Source organism: Carettochelys insculpta, chromosome 2, assembly GCF_033958435.1.
Source record: "Carettochelys insculpta isolate YL-2023 chromosome 2, ASM3395843v1, whole genome shotgun sequence".
Classification (NCBI taxonomy): domain Eukaryota; kingdom Metazoa; phylum Chordata; order Testudines; family Carettochelyidae; genus Carettochelys; species Carettochelys insculpta.
The window spans coordinates 50,431,297-50,454,053 of record NC_134138.1 but is presented as its reverse complement, the minus strand read 5'-3'; the positions used below and the strand labels follow the sequence as shown (position 1 = coordinate 50,454,053).

General features: G+C 44.1%; 1 protein-coding gene across 2 annotated transcripts in view; it reads left to right on the top strand.

Moving 5' to 3' along the window:
• The window catches only part of SLC26A7 (solute carrier family 26 member 7), a 147,810-nt gene that overhangs the window by 54,880 nt on the left and 70,173 nt on the right, over positions 1–22,757 (top strand). For both annotated transcript variants that reach the window (XM_074986957.1, XM_074986956.1), the window contains 3 exons: positions 7,788–7,940; positions 18,008–18,090; positions 20,911–21,058. In XM_074986957.1, coding sequence (XP_074843058.1) covers positions 7,788–7,940; positions 18,008–18,090; positions 20,911–21,058 — 384 coding nt within the window. The remainder of the gene's footprint in view (positions 1–7,787; positions 7,941–18,007; positions 18,091–20,910; positions 21,059–22,757) is intronic.

Here is a 22,757-nt window from a genome sequence, read left to right as displayed (position 1 = left end):
ACAACACAAAATCCACAGAGCCGACAGCTGGTTGCAGACCCTGTGCATGCAGCATGGATCCCCAGCTGCAGCAGCAGCAGCCAGAAGCCCTGGGCTAAGGGCTGCTGCACACGATGACCATAGAGCCCCGCAGGGGCTGGAGAGAGAGCGTCTCTCAACCCCTCAGCTGATGGCCGCCATGGCGGACCCCACTATTTCGAAGTTGCGGGACGCGCAACGACTACACGGTCCCTACTTCGACATTGAACGTTGAAGTAGGGCGCTATTCCCATCCCTTCATGGGGTTAGCGGCTTCAACGTCTCGCCGCCTAACGTCGATGTTAACATCGAAATAGTGCCCAACATGTGTAGCTGTGACGGGCGCTATTTCGAAGTTAGTGCCGCTACTTCGAAGCAGCGTGCACGTGTAGACACGGCTTATGAGGGTCACCTGAAGTTTTCCTTACTGCTGTCTGAGAAATTACTGGACTTCAAGGGGAGGTATCTTGAATTTCACAGACTTCCTGCAAAAAATATGCATGGGTACTTATAAGACATTGAGATGCTGGGGACAATCTATACTAAAGTCACACCAACTAATTTTAACTTTCAGGGATCCTCAGATTTATTTTGGGAGTGGGGATGAGTTTGGAAATTCCAAAATAAATTTCTTTTAGTTTGGAAGGAGGTAAGACTGCTGAAATAATTAATAAAATCATAAATATTACGATGCCTCCTTCTAGTAAATAAACCTGACATGCAAAAAAAGAGAAGATAGTAAACTACTTATAATTTTTGTAAATACCTGGTTACTCTTATCTATCATACATTATGTTAATGATAATACAGATATGAAAAGTGACTTTGCATATTGCAGTAACATCCTTAACCTTTGTCCAATGAGTACGTATTTATGAGCATATTCAGTATATACAACACCAGTATATGTATAAATTTAAATATGTAATTCATCATATGTCTATGGAAAATATTCATATATATGGTCTGTGGGTTAGATTTCCACAGACTTGTAATCAGGGTTCCTTCTGATTTTTTCCATCCCTGGGTGGAATAAATTTTGTCATGTGCACCAATGCATATGGGGAAGTGCACCGCCAGTAGAAACATATGTTGCTGACTGTTGGTATTGCAGGTGCTCAGCTAATCAGCTTGGCAGCACCTGAATCTCTCCTGGGCAGCTGCCCAAGTGCTCAATTTACAGGGAGCACTGTTTGTAGTATAAAAATGATCAGTGCTAACTCTAGAAAACATTTCGAGCTCGGTCGTCTAAAAGTGTTGTTAAGTGCCTTAAATACTGAAAGATATATTATCCATTTTGCAAAGGGCGAACACAGAGTTTAATGAAAAATAAATAGGTGGTTCTGCTCCTCAGGTCTCACCAAGGAATGGCTTCAAATGTGTGAACCTATTGGGCAAGCACTTTTATATGACCCATCTCTGCTGCCTTTACATCATTGTACTTCAGATCAAATCAACAAAAAATGTACATAATGAAGTATCCTATACTTTCAGGCTGCACCTACACTACAGTGATCCTCCAAAAAAACTTCTTTTAAAAGATCGCATCCACACCCAAAAAAGCAGATTGAAAGATCGATCCACTCTTTCAATAGAGAGTGTCCACACAGCCCCTGCTCTTTTGAAAGAACAGGCCAGGGATCGAAAAATCTGGCAACATGAGGACTGGTCTTTTGAAAGAAGGGCCCATGGAGTGTCTACACACACTTTTTTCTGAAGAATCTCTTGGAAGAAGGCGCTCTTCCTCATCTGGGAGAGGAAGAGGGCTGCCAGAAAAAGGGCCACGTTCTTTCAATTTTAGATTGAAAGAGCACATTTTGTGTGTGGACGATCCACACGTTTTTTTCGAAAAAGGACAACTTTTCCTTGAAAACTTGCTGGTGTAGACACAGCCTCACCTGCCAGCTGGTCTATGGCTCACATCTTGGAAACACTCATTAATTTGTTTAACTTTTAAGTGTGTGAAAAATATAATAGCAATTAATGGGTCTAGAGCTGAAAAGAGCAATGTACTATGCTACTTTGCCCTTAGTAAGTAAATATATCTATGGATAAACATACAGAAGTTTGCATTTTAAGTTGTTAAAACGGCAGTGTTTCCTTGCCAAGTGTGGTTGTGGATTCCATTAACCCTTATCTTTTAACATTTATAAGGCTTAATTAGAAGTTTTCAGAGATCCAAATTAAGATTTTAAGGTAAATAGTAGGGAGCAGCACAAGTAAATTGTTTGGAAAGTTGCAGTTAGTAGGGCAATTTTTTAAAAAAGCCAGGTTGAACGCAGAATTCCTGGGAATTAAATCAGTAATGAATCACAGCATTCTGTGGTCATCGCAACCATGAAGCAGGACCATTTTTAGTTTTTTGAATTTGAGACTAAGAGTGGATTCTAATGGCGTGGAGTGGAATAGCATATAGGTGTAATCTGCCTAAGCTTCATTTGATCGCATTACCAAGGCTATGTCTACACTTGCAGGAAGATTGATGCACTGGCTTTCAATCTTCTGGTGCATTAACTTGTGTGTGTATGGTAAGTTGCCTCATACATTTTGGGTGATGTAAAATAACAATAACAATAATTTTCTGTATATGTCACATTTTAACAGAATTATAAAGACATTACTATAATTTCTTCCATCTCAAATGCCAGATTCTCTCTTACAGTGCTTCCTACAGTACAGGTCTCAAAACCTTTTAAAAATTAACTAAAATAGTTTTTTATACATAATGTTATGATTTGAATATTTTGAGATATTGTACTGATCAGTGCAAGAAACAAAGCTCTTATCCCATGGGAAACAGGGAATTCTTTATTTGTGATGGTAAGGAGCTCCAGGTTTTGGCCCTTGAGCCTGCCCTGTGTGGTATAATTGCAAGGGAGATGCTGGAATTCTTGATTTAAGGAGGAAAGAGGAACATTTGTTTGGGATGCTAGTGGGTATTTTTAATATGGCCTTTATTTGAAGCTCAGAGAACTGAATTAATAGACATAGTTAGAAATGGGTAAGGTTACGTGGTTGAAAGTGCATAGTAAATGAAATTCATTACATAGCTCTGCAGCTGATCACATGGACCGTCTTCAGACTCATGTGCAAAGACGTGATGTGAGATCTAGTTAGCTAACTCAATCTAAAAATACCTTCTCATCAGCTCTAGTACCCTCAGCCCAAAAAAAGCAATGACGCACATTGTATTCTAAAGTACAGTTACATTTTCTTAATAGCTTCATGAAATGTTAGTTAAATCCAGCTAGCTAGCTGTATGTATATTGTCTTTAAATCTATTCTGGACAGAATCTCCACCATGTCTGTGGGGAATGTGTGTGTGTGTGTGTGTGTGTGTGTGTGTGTGTGTTTACACAACACTGTAGAGTATGTATGTATTTTTGCATGTAGATGAATATACAAAGTTTTATGTTTCTTGGAAATCCTGTGGACACAAATTATTATTGTCACAGAATTTAGTAAAAATGTCTACAGAAGTGTTTCTTAAAGAAACGGATCTAGAACAGCCATGGACTACGGGGAGTCCTGCCTACAACTTGAGTATTTTAAAGGCTAAATAGCTGACACAGTAGTCTCTGTATTCTTCATTGAACAAACGCTCAAGAGGATGTCCAAGCGTAGGAATATCCCGCGTTCTGATGTGTGCTGGCAGTTTGTGGCTCTTCTGCTTACTTCTAAACCTTCTATTTGACTGAGGTCCTTGATGAAACACTGCAATGATTCCCTCGGGTTTGTGGAAATGAAATTTTTATCTGCTTTTAATATTTTCCAGTAGGGAGGATTTCTTTTTAGGCAGCGTAGATAGACTTCTCAAGTTTGCCTGAATTAAATACGCCAAGGATATCTTGCAGCTCTGATTTCTGAGCCTGGGAATCTGTCTAGCTCTTCTCTTTTCTTACCAACTTTGCTTTACATATGAATTTTAATTTTTATTATTTTTCAGTCAAGGATGACTTTGTGGATGCTTTGACACCGCTTTCCAGATTTTTCTGTTGTCCTAATTGATGCCAGCTACTTATGGGATACAAAGGAGAAGTTCCATGCTGTCTAGCATACATTTTTGGGCAGTGATGATACATTAATAGACAAGTCTCAAGCCATTCAGTGTAACATTCTCCTTGGTACATTACATAATGACACCCGATGGTTTGAGATTGTGGTTTTTTTTTTAGTAATATGCTCATCCTTCACCTATTACTTATGACTCTTACAAAATAATGTTATTTACCAAGGTTAGACAGTGACTGAATAAGATGACTGAAATTTCAGCCTTTTTTCCAGGCTCTGAAAAACATTCCCACTGAAAATATGCTTGTTATTCTGGGTGGGTTTTTTTTTCTCCTTGAGAACTATCAGTGGGTTTCTTTTCTTTTCCAGTGCCACATTTTTCTTACAATTGTTTTCTATAATGGAGAACTGAAACATTCCTAAAAGCTAACACAAATCAAAGATTTTTAACTTGTTCATTTTTAAAAAAATAGCACAGTCATATCCAAGAATGAGAGAGTCAAATAAATTAGACTAGAAAAGTCTTCTGTGATGATGTAATCAACTCCCCTATCAGGGTAGAATTATTCCTTGTGCTAAACTTTGTAGTGCTTTGTCCACTCCAGTTTTAAGCATCTTTATTTAATCCTCAATCTTTCAAGAAGTCCTCTTACCATTTGAAAATGCATTTGTCAATCATAATTTTTACAAAGAGGAGGTTTCTCATTTATTTTAGGTTGCTCTTAGAACAGACACCCTGACTTTTCATATCTGAGCTTCAATTCTCTTTATTTTATTGTCTTGCATGTAAGTAAGAGATTATTTGTATTGCATCCTAGATCTGTAGAGTTTCCAGGTTTCCTCTTCTGTATAGGGTATCTGACTTCCTTTTGGAGATTTTTCTTTCAAAGAAAAAGAAAATACTTTGTTTCTTGGTCATCTAAATCTCTGTTACCAATTCTTATCTTTTCTCATAATGGACCAATGAATTTTATGGATTTTTGATTGTCTTTCTACAAGACATGTTTGTTATTCACCTTGTAATATAGATCTACATGGGATATGTTCCACAAAATGGAAATTTTTAAGGCAACTTGGTTGATGTCCAACCTACATTTCTCACATGTTCTTTTCTTTCCTTTCTTTCTCCTTCCCACATGGTAGCTGTGTCTACACGTGCACGCTACTTCGAAGTAGCAGCACTAACTTCGAAATAGCGCCCGTCGCGGCTACACGTGTTGGGCGCTATTTCGAAGTTAACTTCGACGTTAGGCGGCGAGACGTCGAAGTCGCTAACCTCATGAGGGGATCGGAATAGCGCCCTACTTCGACGTTCAACGTCGAAGTAGGGACCGTGTAGACGATCCGCGTCCAGCAACGTTGAAATTGCCGGGTCCTCCATGGTGGCCATCAGTTGGGGGGTTGAGAGATGCTCTCTCTCCAGCCCCTGCGGGGCTCTATGGTCACCGTGGGCAGCAGCCCTTAGCCCAGGGCTTCTGGCTGCTGCTGCGGCAGCTGGGGATCCATGCTGCAGGCACAGGGTCTGCAACCAGTTGTTGGCTCTGTGTATCTTGTGTTGTTTAGTGCAACTGTGTCTGCGAGGGGCCCTTTAAGGGAGCGGCTTGCTGTTGAGTCTGCCCTGTGACCCTGTCTGCAGCTGTGCCTGGCACCCTTATTTCTATGTGTGCTACTTTGGCGTGTAGACGTACCCTCGCTGCGCCTATTTCGATGTGGTGCCGCGCAACGTCGAAGTTGAACATCGACGTTGCCAGCCCTGGAGGACGTGTAGACGTTATTCATCGAGCCTATTTCGATGTTGCTACATCGAAATAAGCTATTTCGATGTTGGCTTCACGTGTAGACGTAGCCGGTGTGTATCAAAGGGTAATGAGGACTTCTGATTATATCTGCATTTAGAGTCATTAGCCTTAGCTGAATGGTCTCTTCCAAACAAATTATCAAGAACTCTTGAGATAATTGAAACACATTCCTCCTCTTAGCTGCTTTATTCAGTTTTTAGTTCAGACTACCAGCCTGTTGGGAAAAATCAGAATTTAGCTGTCAGAGAGGCCTCGCTTGATCTTCTTAACACTCCAGAAAGGATGTGTATTATATAAACGCTTATCACTTTTGTTCTTCTAGCGGTTAGGTTGTTACTCAGCACAGACATGAAGACCTTGACTGTAGACTTTCTTTATTTCTCTATTTTTATGGACAGGATCCTGTAGAGGTTATCTGTGTCTTTCCTCAGATCTTCCAACCACTTCAATGGCTCTGGAAATTCCTTTTTCAACTTTAACTGCAGAACTGTGTCTTGTCTTCTGGATCCTCACATTTAGAACAGGTTAGGGCTGTATACTGTATACTTCTTCAGTTTAGCCTGTTAATCTCAGGATGCAATTAGAGGTATTCTTAACTGGGGTTATCAAAGATTTCGGAGATCTGGTTTCCTCTATTACACAGTAGCTTAAATTGAGTCTGTATGGTGCACATAGATGAGTAGCTGGGTGCTTCTGTGTGCAGATGAATGCTTTCATGGTGCCAGTGAGCCATCCAGGATACAGGTCATGCAACAAGAAATTATTTAATGTAGTAATTGTATTTGTCCTTTACATACTGTTAAAATGAATCAGTCAGATTTACTGGTTATGCCAGAATTAAGGAAAAATTCATTCCTGTTAAATGTATTATATGCATATGTGTACTGACAACGTTGCAATATTTAATTCATGATCCTAGTGTCAAATATGAAGGTCTTTCTTAGTTTTTATACAGTCGTTCTGTGGCTGACTTGAATAGGGATTTTAGATGAATAAGGACAGAAAAAAATCTCATTAAGGACATGAAGATTTGCTCTAATATACATCTGAGATAATTTTCCTTTATTAAGTTTGTTTCTGTTAGTGGATGTGCATAGTATTTTTATATTTAAAACCTATTGTAAAGGTATTCACATCTTTCAGAACTGTTTCAGGCAGAAGTCTTTTTGTAATACAGGCTGAACCTCTGTAATCCGGCCCCCTCAGGACCTAACCGGTGCAGAACAAAAGAACTTACCAAACCATGGGAGGTCAATATTGTGCAGCAGCGCTACCAACACTTCCACTGCATACTGAACTTGTAGAAGACATTTAGGCTATGTCCAGATTGCAGACTTCTGTCGGGAGCCCAGAGGTCTCCTGACAAAAGTCTGCCACTCTGGGAGTCCTCCGCCAACATCCTGGTAATCCTTGTTCCACAAGAAAGAAGGGAGGTGTTGGAAGAGGGGTTCTCCTCACATCTGGCCCCACGTGGACAGGCCAAATGCTGGGAAAACCTCTCCTGAAAGAGCTGTCGGCAGAAGATACACAAATGCATTGTGCCATTTGAGTATCTTTTGTCAACACAACTCTTCAATCTAGACATCGACTTCAGAGTAAATTAGAGCTAAATAACAGCACAGAACGCTGAGAGCCAGGACTTGTGGCTGTAAGCAAACTCTCTGGAACCCCAGGAACCTTGGCCACATCCATGGTAAGTGGATATCTGGCTAACTAAAATCATACCATACTACAGATGTTGCCGGATGAGAGAGATTCAACCTGATCCATGAATTTTCTTCATTACAGAGTTTTGAGTGAATACCAGCAAGTTAAACTTCTCGTCAGCTAGAGCAATGATTCAGCTTTTGAGAACAGTTCTGTACATATGAGTGTGTTAAGCTGTGTCCTAGCCTGAATATTTTGTCATGTATATAATTCTGTTGTAATTTTTGTTTTGTTTGTTTTTTGTCTCTGTAGATTTATGCCTACATATTTGAGAACATCAAGTCAGTTCAGTTAGAAGCTTTGCTTCTCTCCTTGTTAAGCCTTGTGGTGCTCATTCTCGTTAAAGAACTAAATGAAAAATTTAAAAGAAAAATTAAAATAGTTCTTCCGATCGATTTAATTCTGGTAAGTATGAAATCAAATATCAGGCTTTTCTCCTTTTAAAGTGAAGAGTTGTTTAATTCATCTGTGAACACTCATTAAGTTGTCAGTGGTTACCTACGGCCACACTTGCCACTTATTAAATGTAGAGCTAATTTGCATGGCTGTATGAACAGGAAAGTTGGGGTAAATAATAAAAAAGTGACATATGTTTTTAATTTATAAAATATGTTTCATATGTGTAATATTGCTTGCATAAATACAGGAACATGCTGCCTAAAATGTTAATATGAGCATTTATAAGTCTAAAAGCAAAAATGGAATGGGTATGGTTTTGCTCTAAAGCTATAAGAGATGAATGCTAGTTAGCTGTAGTGCCTGAATGATCATTTTCTATAATTTCCAGGGTTTTTTTCATATGGTGCAGGTTAAACACAAATACTCTACATTCAAATTCAAGTTTTAATTCAGACATATCTGAGAACCCAGAGCTGGGATTTTGTTTTCCACAGAGCCTTTTACATAAACCAGACAGATTCTGGGAGAACTCTGAAGTGCTCTTCAGTGTACCAACTTTACACTTTTGCTTTCTTTGAGCTCTCATACAAAGGAGACATTTTTTAAGGAAGCAAAATGCTGAAGCTCAAACATCAGACACTGCATAAGTCATTATAACAAACTACTCTAGGAATTTCTTCATAAAGATGGGTCAATTTGCAATCACATTTATCCAATTATTAACTATGCTATACTGCTGAATGGACTGTCAAGCTACCCCTGGTCAGACATAGTAACATAGAAGGAGCTGTGCTAGTCTGTATTCTAACAAAACAAACCAGCAGTCATGTAGCACTTTAAAAATGAACAAAATGATTTATTAGGTGATGAGCTTTAGTGGGACAGAGCCAAAGAAGTGAGTCTGTCCCATGAAAGCTCATCACCTAATAAATTATGCTTTTAGTCTTTAAAGCGCTACATGCCTGCTGGTTTGTTCTGGTAAGACATGGCATCTGGAAGCCTGTAGAATAATTGTACATCTATTTATGCACAAAACAGTCTGATTTCAAACTGCGAAGGACATGTGATCTGTTTTATTTATGGTTTGTTTCCAGTTACTTGGTGCTATGTACTTCTCCATATATCTGACTGTGGAACCACTCAATTTAATTTGTTTAGCCTCAGGCATATGCAGAGTTGGAAAGAATCTTGAGAGGTTATCCATTTATTTCCTGCTCTGAGGTGGTATCACATATCCCTAGACCAACCATGACTGAAACTTGGTCTCTACATTCTCCAATAATGGCAACTCCACTACTTTGTTTGGCAACCTATTTCAGTACTTAACTATCTTATATATTAGAAATGTTATCCTACTAACTAACCTAAATCTACCTTGTTACACATTAAGCCACTTCATTCATGTCCTGGCCTCTGTGGACATGCAGAACAATTTTGTTCACTGTCCCCTGTGTAACAGCCTTAACATATTTTACCAGGTCCTTGCTCAGTCTTCTTTCCTCGTGACAATATGTGCCCCATTTTTTAACTTTTCCTCCTCGTTAAGTGGAATCTACATGGCATCTTTTATATTTTTGTTGTTGTAGTTGCTGTCTCTGAACACTTTCCTATTTGTCTCCTTCCTTCTTAAAGTGTGGTGCCCAAAACTGCATGAAGTTCTATAGCTGAGTCCTCCCCAGTGTTGAGTAGAACAGGATAAGGGCGTCCTGGTCTTCAATACCATGCTACATCCGTGCAGTTGCATTGATGCATCTGCACCAATGTGACCAGCAGGTGTGACAGGCTTAAGTGGTAGTGTAGACATGCTTTTACACAGCTGCATCGCACTAGTGACAAGTATTCATTTTGGCTGCGTCTACACTAGCAAGTACATTCAAAAGTAACATCAAAAGAAGCCCGTCTTTCGAGATTCCCTGCAGAGCATCTACACACACACCAAGATCTTTTGAAGTTAACTTCAAGAGAAGGGGGCCGTTCTGTCGAAGTTGGTCCTCCTTTCCCATGGTGGGAAGAGCAACCCCTTTTGTAAGACCCTTTCGAAAGCGAGCCAGTGTAGACACTCCATGTACAGCTCTTTCAAAAGAGGGAGTCCTCCAAGGCGCTGATGAGCTGGCAGGCGGTGGTGCCGCTCACCCCACAAGCGGAGCTCTGTGGCTTCACTATCCACCTGCGTTTAAAGACGCAGGCTCCCACAAACCCCCAGGCAGGAAGCTGAGAGTGCGTAGGCAGCAGGGAGCTCATGCTACTCTCCAGACTGCTGCCTGCCATGACGCCCCAGCCAGCCTGCCACCCTCTGTGGTCCCATGGCTAGCCAGCCAGACCCCCATCCACCCCAGGACCCTCCCAAGGAGACCAGGGAGCTCTCCCAGGAAGTGAGCCAGGCCCAAAGCAACAGGCCCCCTCGTGGACAGAGGCCGAGCTCCAGGACCTCCTCTACCTCTGGGAGGATGAGGAGGTCCTCCATCAAATGGGGGTCCAGTGCCACAACACCACGCCCTTTGAGCGTCTCTCAAAGGGTCTCATCAGCTGGGGCCACCCCACCCGCACCCCAGACCAGACCAAGTCCAGAGTAAAAGAGTTACGGCAGGGCTACTGCAAGTTCTGGGACATGGCCAGATGGTCGGGGCAGTGCCCACCCACTGCCCCTACTTCAAGGAGCTCAACTGCCTCCTCGGGCCCAAGGAGGCAGGACCCCTGGCTGTAGTACTGGACACAGCCAAGCCAGAGATGGAGCTGGAACCAGAGACGGGGATGGAGGGTGAGGACCGACTGGGACCAGTGGCTGGCACCAGCACCCACAGAGGCTGCCGACAATCAGCGATGATGAGGGCTCAAGTGAGGGGGCCCTTGTCATCAACGGCTGCCTTGCCTGAGGTCCTGTAGGGACCCAGAGGTAGGTGTCAAGCATGCTGGTCACTCTGGGGCCTGGGGAGGGGGTGCTTGGTCCTGCCTAGGGTGGCTGCAGCCCACCCAGATGGCTGCTGGCCCTGGTGCACATGGAACCTGGATGGCCACACTCCCTGGGCCCTGGGGAGGCAATGCATGGCACGCAGAACCAAGCAGCCAGGACAGCATATGGGCTGCACAGCCATGGAGGGACCCGGGGGCAGGGTGGAGAGGAGACCACACCTGAGCCGCCCATGTGGGGAACCCTGGATTGCAGACATCGCAGGGCCCCTGGGAGGGGGAAGGGAGGGCTAGGGATGCAGGGGCCATTGCACAGGACAAATGGCCTGTTCTTCTCTCTCGTTCTGTCTCCATAGCTCCAGCAGCCAGCAGCTGGATGAGCCACGTCCATGGGCCAGGGAGCCTGACCTCTGAGGGCGAGGTGAAGTGGCCTGACCCTGACCGGAGACAGTACAGAGCTGCCGCTGGGCCATTCGCTGGTGCCCCCAGGGCAGAGAGGAGCAAGCGGGGGACCCTGCCCTACTGTGGCCCTGCGGAGCCTCATAGGTGTGCTGCAGGAGTGGCAGGCCTGGGAACTGCAAGGTGATCTGCCTGGACGCCCTGACCCACAGCTGCTGCCCTCTCATGAGCCGCTCCTGGACCTGCCTCCCCTGTTCCAGTCCCTCTGTCACCCTCCCACCCTGACCTCCCCCACAACTCCAGCCCCCTCACCGATCTCCAACCCGCACCAGGCCCCCATCAAGCCCAACCTTACTGCTCTGGCCCCAACTCACCTCCCCCGGTCAGCCTTGTGCAGCTGGCCTGAATGCTTCTGGCCTGGGCTGGCCGTGAGGAGGCAGCGCCCCCATCCCCCACTCCCCCCATGCTGTTCCCAGCAAGTCTGCGGGGGCTGCGGCTCAGCTGCACTCCTACTTCCCCATGCTCCTAGCCCCGGCCCAGCCCCGATGTGGCCCCTGGATGTGGAGGGTAGGGGCAGGCACGGATGATGGAGATCCTGTCCCTCAACCCCCGTCGAGGGGTAACACCCCTCCCTGCCCCAGCTCTCAGCCTTCCTGGGGCAATGCAGTCTGCTGCCCTGGGCCACACCACTCCTGTAAATAGTTCCCTCAACCCCCGTGGTTCCCAGTGCCCCCAGCCCTCTAAGTCGTGGTTCCCCCTGTACATAGTTCTCCCCTGCCCCAGTTCATAATTTCTCCAGTCCTCCCACAAATAGTTTCCTGCAGCCTCCAGTTTGTAGTTCCCCCAGCGCCCCTGTACATAGTTCCCACAGTTATGGAGAGTCATGGACTGTTTTAACATGTTAAGTAAACTATGTATTAGTGTTTAACCCTGTGTTCACTGTGCACGTGTGGGAGTGGTGGTGGGGTGTGTGTCTGCATGGGTGTGGGGGTGGTGGGTGTATGTACATGGGGGGGTTAAAGTCGCCCCTGGGCGAAGGCCTGGTGAAGGGCCTCCTTTACGCATACCCCGTCTTGCTGGGCCTGGTGGCACGGGGCGCAAGCGGCTGCTCGTACCCGCGCCCTGCTTCAGCAGCCCACCCATGCACAAACAGCTCATGCTTTGCCTCCACGAACTTGTGCAGCATGCGGCATGCCCTGACTACTGCCAGGACACTGGGGAAGCCCACCTCCAGCCCGGTGAGGAGACATCTGAAGTGCCCCTTCAAGCGGCCGAATATCTGCTCTGCAGTGTTCCAGGCCATGTTGAGCTGCTTGTTAAAAACATCCTGGGTAGTTTGGGTGTGGTCCGTGTATGGCCTCAAGAGCCAGGCCTGCAGGGGGTAGGCCACATCTACCATGATGCAGGGCAGCACTGTGGTGTCCCTGCCAGGGAGCTCCTGCCAGGGGATGTAGTCATCTGGCAGCCCAGCTCCAGGTTCTGGAGCACCCTGGCATCATGGGCATAGCTGAACCAGCCCATGCAGATGTCCTGGAATTGTCCCTCTGCGTTGCTGAGGGGCTGCAGGACCACCAAGTGGTACCCCCTGTGATTCACACAGGCCCCACCTCTGTGCTTCGGGGTCCAGATGGTGATATGTGTACTGTCCAGTGCCCCGAAGCGGTGCAGGAAGCTCAACTCATCGAAACCCTGAATGGCGTTGTTGAGGTTTATTAGTTATTTCAAAATATCTGTTCTGTGTAGCCCTACCCTTTCTAATTCTGGATGTACATGGGCCTGTAATGCTGGCAGCTTCATGGAAATGAGCATTGTCGCAATTGCAAATGGCTACTCATTAGCATAATTGCACAGCTATGGTACAGTAAGTACAATATTTAAATTCAATTTGATTTATAATTATATTGTAACAATGAAAAAGTAAGCCGTTTTTCATTAATAGTGTGCTGTGATAGTTTTGTGTTGTAAACAAGTTGTTTTTAAGTGAGGTGAAACTTGGGTTAATGTAAGACAAGTCAGACTGCTGAAGAGAGTATAGTAATCTGGAAAGACAGAGAGCCACTCACGTAGACCACATTTTTCTAGTTTGCTTATGAGAATGTCATGTGGGAATGTGTCAAAAGCTTTGACTACAATCAAGATAACTCATGTCTACTGATTCTCCCTTATCTGCTGGGTCCATAACACTGTCAAAAAAGGAAATGTTTGGTTTGTCATTATTTGTTTTTTGACAAATCCATGCTAGCTGTTCTGTAATACCCTGCTATCCTCTAGGTGCTTGCAAAATGATTAATGCAGTGTTCAAATAATTTTCCAGGTGTTGAAGTTAGGCTGACTGGACTGTAATTCCATGGGCCCTCTGCTTCCTCTTTTTAAAGATAGCTATTATGTTTACTCTTCTTCAGTCATCTGGGACCTCCCCTGTCTTTCATGAGTTCTCAACAATAATCACTAATGATTCTGAGATTGTATCTGCAACTTCCTTGAATACCCGAGGGTCAATTTCATCAGGTCCTGCTGACTTGAAAAAACTTATCTAAATATTCTTTAATTTTTTCTCTCTGTTCTCTATTCTGCCCTGTGTTCCTTCCCCCTTGTTATTAAATATTAACCGTGTTTAGCCTATGGTCAGTAAAAACTGGTGCAAAATACTCATTAAACACCTCAGCATTCTTGATGTTTGTTATTAGCCATCTTTCCCATGAGACTACATTTTCCTTTGGCTTTCTCTTCCCCTTAATGTATTTATAGAACCCCTTCTTAACAGTGTTTATGTCCTTTGCTAGGTGTTATGTTCACCAGGCACATGGAGTTTCTGTATTTGGAGCTGTATGAAACTTTATATATTTGACAAATATTGCAGATTTGCAATTGACAAAAATTGCAGGTTTGCAAAATAGGCTGTGAATTCATATCAATAAGGCTAAAATGTCAAATGGAAAAAAAACCCTATCTAAAACAATTCTGGAAAGAAATCAAATCATTTTATTTCAACAATTTAAAAAAAATTCAGTGTTTCATTTTAGAAAGATTTTTCATTTTGAAACGTATTTTTGTTAAAACAATTAAAAGTGTTTTAAAAAAGCTTGAAAGCAAAACATTTTATGTCAGATTGAATGAAACACTCTGTGCAGCCCCTCAACAGATTTTTTTTTTCACTCTTTGGTTTGCCAAAACATTTGATACATTTTTCTTTTGGGTTGATCTGAAACGAATTTTTTTTTCAATTTTTCCAAAAGACAAGCAGATGGAAAAGTCAGTTGTTCTTATAGCTGTGCCCAGATAGCCTTTTGTTCAGAACAACTATTCAACACATAGTCCTTGAAACAAGTGTATACTGTGTATTCACTTTACTTTCATAATTATAAGTGTTATTTCTAGAAAGAAGTGACACTTTTTTCTCCATATGGTCCAGTAGTTTTTTTGTAAGATCCAATTGAAGTTTGTAAGTAGTTTTTAAAATTAATGTGAAAATGGATTTTGACGCTCTGAATTTCCTTTGAAAGTGGACTGGAAAAATAATTAGAATATGGTATCCCTTAGCTGTGTCCATAAGAATGCAGATTTGATAAAAGTTTGTATTTATATCTCTTAGGCACATATATAAACCCAGTGGCTGTGGCTACAATACATTCCCCCTTTGGAGGAGTGCAAATGAGGGAGACTGAAAATGCAAATGAAGTGCTGATTTATAAATATTATGCTTCATTTGCATAATCTCACATGATCGTGCTTCCAGAAGACACTTTTCTGAAAGCAAAATCAGCCATTTAGATGGGGTTCTTTTGGGGAAAAAAACCCCTGTTTTCAAAAGAACCCCTCTTCCTGAAACAAAATAGGAAGAAGGGATCTTTCAAAAATGTATTATTTTTCCCTAAGGAACCCCATCTACATGGCTGTTTTTGCTTTCAGAAAAGTCTCTTCTGGAAGCGCGATCATGTGAGATTATGCAAATGAAGCATGAGATTTGTAAATCAGCGCTTCATTTGTATTTTCCATCTCCCTCATTTGCATTTCTCCTCCGAAAGGGGAAGGTAGTGTAGCCATAGCCTCTGAGAGGCACAAACTTAGTTTAGAAGTTTGATCTAGAAACATAGCAGCTTGTAAGCCCAGAGACGTTTGGTGTTAGCAGCACCCGAGACTCTGAAATGTTTTACAAATATTATTGCAACATAGCTGGGCCTCATGTAAATCTCAAGACCTAAGTATTTGTTGAGGGACTACTATACTGTGACATGTGCCCTCCAAATGGCAGAAAGTATGGTGTAGGGAGGGCCTAAGATGGAAACAGTGTCATGTGTGAGCAGGAAAGAATGAGCTATTGTCTGGTAAGAAATATATTTGTGTAGCATTTCCCAGGAACTATCAGAGACCTAGTCAGATACCAGTGAAAATACTGTGAGGAAGTGAAATAGACAGAGAAGAAGTCAGTGGGTAGTTGTGGGAATGCACAGGCAATAAACCACTAAACCTAATTCACCACAATTTAAGGGAAATGATATTGTCCAAGCTAAGATATACAACAACAGTCAGGTTACAGAGGAATTCTTCAGCTGGTTTGCAACTGTTTAAAAAAAAACACCTGAAAATGACGTGATTGAAAAACCAAGAGAAAAAATAATTCACACAAATTGCTTGGAGCAGGGTCTCATCCTGGTTGCAAATTGTGATAGCTTCACTGAAGTCAATGGAGCTATGACAATTTGTTTCAGAGTATACTAGAACTGGAAAGAATCTTGAGAGGCCATCAAGTCCAGTCCCAGAGCTTCCAGTCAGACGTTCTGTTGAGAGAGGGATGGGCAGTCTGGCTGCTGTCTGTTGACAGAGCAGATTGCTCTTGCAATCTGCTTTTATTTGCAGACGCAGTCTGTCGGCATAAGTTTTTCCAGGAAATCCCTTCCAACAGTGAGGTCTGTCAACGGAGGCTTCTCGTGTAGAAGTAGCCTTTCTGTTATTGTTTTCCCACCTCAATTGAGTAACAGCCATACCGTGTCCTTGGTCTTCCTCTTGCTTCTAATGTATTTGTAAATGTTGTTTTGTTACCCTTTATGCCTCTTGCTAATTTGAGCTCAGTTTGTGCCTGGGCATTTCTAATTTTGCCCCTACACACTTGTGCTATTTGTTTATATTCGTCCTTTGTAATTTGAGTGTATGCGGGGGAGTCAAAACTCTGTGAAGATCCCCTTACTGAGTCTCTCTTAGCATCACTGTGTAGGGACCTACCAACTCCTTGTGTAGATCGCAAGCCCACAGAACACAGTCTGCTGGCCCTGACAGGGTGGGAAGTACGGAGAGGCTTCCTTGTGAGTAGCCATTATAATCCCTAGGTCCATTCCCACTGTACTGCGGTTTAGCCAGTTGGTCCCCAGCCTATAACAATGCTTGGGATTCTTCTGTCCCAAGTGCAGGACTTTACATGTCTCCTTATTGAACCGCATCACATTTTTTTGGCCCAATCCTCCAATTTATCCAGGTCACTCTGGATCTTATTTCTGGACAGGTTGAACAACACCGGCCCCAGAACCAAGCCTTCCGTCTGAAACCGACTGCCATCCAGATATTAAGCCACTGACTACTGCCATCCAGCCAGTCTTCTATCCATCTTATAGTTCATGTATCCAATCCATACTTCCTTAACTTATGGGCATACTTCCTTAACTTACAGATTTGAAGGGAGACAATCATGTTTAGACAAGAGAACTTCCAGAGCATAGGATATACTTAATACAAGTAATAGTTTGCAAAATATAGACTGGGGCCAAGAGGAAAACCATCTAAAATCAATGTGTAGAAAGTCAGAGTAGGTGATAATGGTGCTCCCTCCTGACGTTAGTTTATGAGCATGTGGCCATTCCAGGACACTAGAACTGGCCACACACCAACATGAACTTGAAAGGGTACACACTTCTGTGCTGCATTTTGTTAGTGGCTTGTTAGACACAAATTGAATTGGGTCATTAGACAGCCATCTATAAATGGTGTGGTGCAGCAGTTCATGTTTGATCGGTGTATACTTAAATATGCACAATCTCCTTAATCTACAATACCGTAAATGCTCATAGTCCCTTACAAAGCAACAACAACAACAACAACAAAACAAACAAACAAACAAACAAAACTGTAGTGTTCTACAGTAATGCCTTGCAGATGTGCTGTTTTGGGTCAGTTCTGTAAAACATTTTAGTATTTGTTGGATTTAGTGAAGTATGAGATTTCCTCAACATAATCCCTGGAGATTCTGGTTCTGTACATTGATTTTTTCTAGCTGAGCTTGCCGAGTTGCAGTAATGTGTTTTGGGTCTACGTACTATAGCACCCTATAGTGGAAATTACAAGATACATTGTTTTGTGTGGTTTTTCCATGAAAATGGCCTTCGCCCATTCTAAACAGAATACTTAATGCTTAAAAACTTAATAAAAATGTCTTCATTTAAGCATTAAATTGATATTAGCTAGGTATGTTTAGGAAGGAATATCTATAGAGGCATCTTTCAGGACTCTAGTAGGCAACTTTAAGAAGGAAGAATGGTTGAAAGGCTAGGTGTTGGTCTGGGACTTCAGAGATGTGGTTTCAATTCTCTGCTCTGCTGTAGACTTCCTTTGTGATCTCGGGCAGGTCACTTAGCCTCTGTGTCTCAGTTCTCTTTCAGTGCAATGGGGATGATACCATGTGCCTACCTCACAGGGGTGTCATAAAGATAAATACATTAAAGATTGTGAAGTATGTAATAAATAGAACATTAACATTATTTCTGTACTGAATTGAATAGATCATTGCAACATCCATTGGCTGCTACTTTGCTGATATGGAGCACACCTATGGCCTAGAAGTTGTGGGACATATTCCAGAAGGGTAATGTGTTCTTTATTTTGCTTATGGTTTTAAAATATGTTTATGTTTAGAAAACAGTCCATGAAAAATCAAATTAAATGAAAATGGAGTGGATCTTCAGTTCTCATTTCATTCCTCAAATATAGCCCCATATTGGAGAAGATTGTTGACACCATCCTGTGCAATGCAGATGTTCAGATGCCTATGGGTGCTGTTTCACTATTTTCTAGGACAAGGATATGTGAACCAAACAATGCCCTAAGTTGTCCAGTGGCTATAAGAAAGGTTGGGGCTAAAACACCCTACACAACACAACCTGCCAGGCCACCTCCTCCAGCTCACCTACCAAAATAATTTTCTCTATGCTGCCACGGCCAAGTTATTGTAGAGGTGCTTGCCATGGACACAGTTCTTTTACATGAGTGTTTCTAGAAGTTTTCAGTTTTTTTTTATCTTTTTATTTCTTAACTGGGCTATTGACTCGTTTTCTCTCCCCCCCTCACCATTTAATCTATTTGTGTCTAATAGAAAATTTCCTAATAAATTATTTTTTGAGGACAAATGTTACCAAATGATGCATTTTTGAATAATGTTTTAACCCGGATTGTACCAGCAAAGGTCTGAGTCAAAACCCAGTTAAGTTATTGTAAAGACTCCCACAGAATTGGATGGTTTTGGATCAGACCCCAAGAAAGAAAACAAACTGGTGACCGCTACCACCACTTGATATTAAGGATGTGCAGAAGAGATGATTTGATTCCCTGCTGACAATCTTGATATAAGGCACAGAGTCCTCAGGTTCCTAAGACAGGCAGGTATTGCAAGGCTGAGCAGAGCAAAGCCCAAATATTTTTAAAAATCTGGGCATTAATTACTAAGGTGATTGACCACATTGTTGATGGAATCTATTTCGTTGGCGTCCATGGTCCCTGAGTGCCGCCTGCTTCTCATGATCATTGTCATCTTGTAAGATTTAAAAATGGGGTTCAGCAAGCTGACCCATTAGATTTTCAATCAATTCTAGGGTTTCCCCATATGATACAGGCCCAGTGCATTCTGGGAAGTCAAGTGACAGTGTGTGTACTGTGAACTTGCAGCAATAGGAGAAAGATATTGAGATCAGTTTAGACAGCCAATTATATAAGCTATTTGGGGCAAATGAGGCATCATGTACCCAAGTGCAGGGTCTGGAAAAGGCTACATGGGTCTCTTTAATATGTATTATGAGGTAAGATTTATTTGTACAGCTTTAATTAAAAAACTAAATTTCTCAAATTGTAGGTCCTTACCCAAAAGGGAGTTCAAGGGTTATTGCGGGGGAGGGGGGGAGAGGATGGGGAGAGGATGGGGACAGAGAGAGGGGGATCACAGCATTGCTATCCTTACTTCTGCACTGTCTTCAGAGTTGGGTAGCTAAAGAATAGAGGCTCTTTGTGGGGCACCCAGCTCTGAAGGCAGCACCCTGCCAGCTGCAGTGCGGACAGAGGAGTGGGAATACCATGCCATGGCATGCTTACTTCTTCAGTGCTGCCTTCAGAGCAGGGCAGCTGTCCATCAGCTGCTGCTCTCCAACTGCTCAGCTCTGAAGACATCATCACCACCAGCAGCAAAACAGAAGTAAGAGTAACAATACTTCAACCCCACCACTACAATAACCTTGCTGATCTACCCCCTCTGGCCCAACTACGTCTTCTTTTTGGGTCAGGAACCTACAATTACAACAACATGATTTTTCAAATTTAAATAGTTGAAACAATAACCTCTAAAAACACTAAATGCTTTTTAGAGGTTAAATTAAATTGTTGCATATTACAAAATGGGGAAACGAGATTTCAGTGGCTGAGCTGATTTATGTGGCTTCTTAGCAGTTTACTAGTTCATTGTTTTACATGTAGAAGATTTTATGTGAGATCGTTTCCGTCAGGCTGATTAAATTTCTCCCCACAGTTTGAAATGGATGTGTTATTTTTTCTCCTCATTTGTTAGGATATGTTACTTTGTTACTAATAGTCATCCCATTCCCTTTTCCTCCACCATATTAAGGCAGAAAAATACATATTTTGGGGCATATATTTCTGATTTAACACTTGTAATCCCTCTGCCAGGTGGCACCAGCAGCAATCAGGGCTAAGTTCAATATTTAGGATCCTCCTTTTAAATAATGCAGCACAGAATTGGCTTGAGCCTCCATCCTGTAATTTCACCCGTTAGTACTTCTGACAGGCAATGCTTCCCCAATAGGAAGCACAGAAAAGTGCAGAAAAGAAACTTGTAAAGAAAGAGGCAGGTCACCCAGCATTAGTTAAGTACAATGCCGCAAGCAGTATTCATACACATAACACTCTGAGTGGGACATCCACCCTGAGTGCATGGAGCAATGTCGTTTGCCTTATGTTCTTGAGTTCTAAAACCAAAAGGTCCTTTTCTGTGCCCTGCTCTGCTCCCTCACCATACCCCACACACAGTGGCAGTCCTTGGTCAGTGAGGACCCAGGGTTCCCAGGGGCATGTATGACTTCAACTGGAGTACGAACGTTGTCAAGGTTACAGACTGTACCACTGACAGTTTAACTACTGTGTGCTTTAAAGGAAATCTGCCCAACATGGTTCTCAAAATGCTAGTGACTCCCAACACCCTTTTTGCATTAATGTTGCTGTTGTTGTTTGCACTGTTTGATGCAATTGAGGAAGTGGTAGCAAGGATTTGACATTTAGGGCAAAAAGCCCCTTACAAGGCCAGCGTCTCTGGGAGCTTGTATGCTTTGTAATTGACCATAGATTGGTTCAGGATTTATCACACGTGTGTCAAGCCCAATAAATAGAATTGTCTCTACCTTTACAGGATCCCGACACCAAAAGCTCCACCCATGAACATCCTCTCCGAAGTAGTTACTGAAGCTTTTGGGGTGGCATTAGTTGGTTATGTAGCATCACTAGCCCTGGCTCAAGGCTCTGCTAAACAGTTCAAGTACTCCGTGGATGATAACCAGGTAAAGCATTTTCTTCTCCATGCTGGCAGATCATCCAATGACTATTATGGGTCGGGAGCACACAGCAGTCAGGAGCCTAGCAAGTGACTGAGGAATTTCATATGTGATCATGAGAAATGACAGTACAGGTTCAACCTTCCTGGTCTGGCACCCTTGGGACTGGAGTGCTCCTGGACCACGGATTTTGCAAGATCAATTTGCCCCCACCCTGGCCTCAGCTCCTGCTCCTGGGCTCTCCTTTCTGCTGTGGCCATGGCTTCCTGACCAATTCTCCCGCCACCCTGCCACAGGCTCCCAAATGGCTGGCTCCCGGCCCCAACCACCCGTCCCCAGCCTCTCCGGGTGGCAGCTTCCTGCCAGGCCTTAGCAGTGGCTTCCTGGGGCTGCAGCTTTGTGAACAGCTCTGACTGGGACTTCCTGGGTCTGCGGCTTTCTGTCTGGCCACAGGAATAAGCTGCTATGAGCTGCTGCTCCCAGCCAGGGGGTTTATGCACAGCCCTGGCTGCAGCGTTCATGGGTCACAGCTTCCTGCCTGGCCCCTTACCAGCCTGGGACAGTATTCCCTGAGGCTGCTCCCTGCCTGGGCTCCCTGGACTCTGCCCTCCCTCTCCCTCCTCCCACCCAACCAGACCAGCTGTGGCTGCCCTACCCTGGGCTTCTGCTAGTGGTCTGGCTGACTCCTCCTCCTCCCAGCCCCACGACCTGTTAGATCTGTGGTCCTGCTGAACAACGGATGTTGCCGGAGGAGAGAATGCCGGCTTTGGGAGTTTTAACTTGTAGGAAATACCCAATGCACTCCAAGGCTACATCTACACGTGAAGCCTACATCGAAATAGGCTATTTCGATGAATAACGTCTACACGTCCTCCAGGGCCGGCAACGTCGATGTTCAACTTCGACGTTGCTCAGCTCAACATCGAAATAGGCGCAGCGAGGGAACGTCTACACGTCAAAGTAGCACACATCGAAATAGGGATGCCAGGCACAGCTGCAGACAGGGTCAACGGGCGGACTAGCGCTTCCGGGGCAACAGCTAGCCGCTCCCTTAAAGGGCCCCTCCCACATACACTCAGCCTGCACAGCACGCGGTCTGAGGAGCCATAGACACACAGACCCCGGGCGCCGCAGTCATGGACCCCCAGCAGCAGCAGCAGCAGCTAGAGGTCCACCCAGCCCTCCCGGCAAGAGCAGGGCTTGCCCTGGCCCATGCCATGTGGGAGGCAGCTGAGTACCTCCTTGCCCCAGGGGAGGAGATGCCCCCAGGGCAGCAGGGCTCAACCCCTACCCCTGCAGCACCCCGCTCCACCCCCCGCCTCACACGCCGGCGGCTGTGGAGCTACCCCACCAGCACCGACTGGTGGGAGCGGCTGGTGCTTGGGGAGTGGGACGACGACCGCTGGCTCAGGAACTTCAGGATGAGCCGGCAGACATTCCTGGAGCTGTGCCAGTGGCTCACCCCCGCACTCAGGCACCGGGACACTGCCATGCGGCGTGCCCTCCCTGTGGAGAAACGGGTCAGCATCGCTGTCTGGAAGCTGGCCACTCCGGACAGCTACCGATCTGTGGGACAGCAGTTTGGTGTCGGAAAGGCCACCGTCGGGGCTGTCTTCATGGAGGTAAGAGAACCCACAGGGGGAGGCCAGGCCAGGCCAGGGGGGCCAGGCCAGGGCAGGGGGGGCCAGGCCAGGGCAGGGGGGCC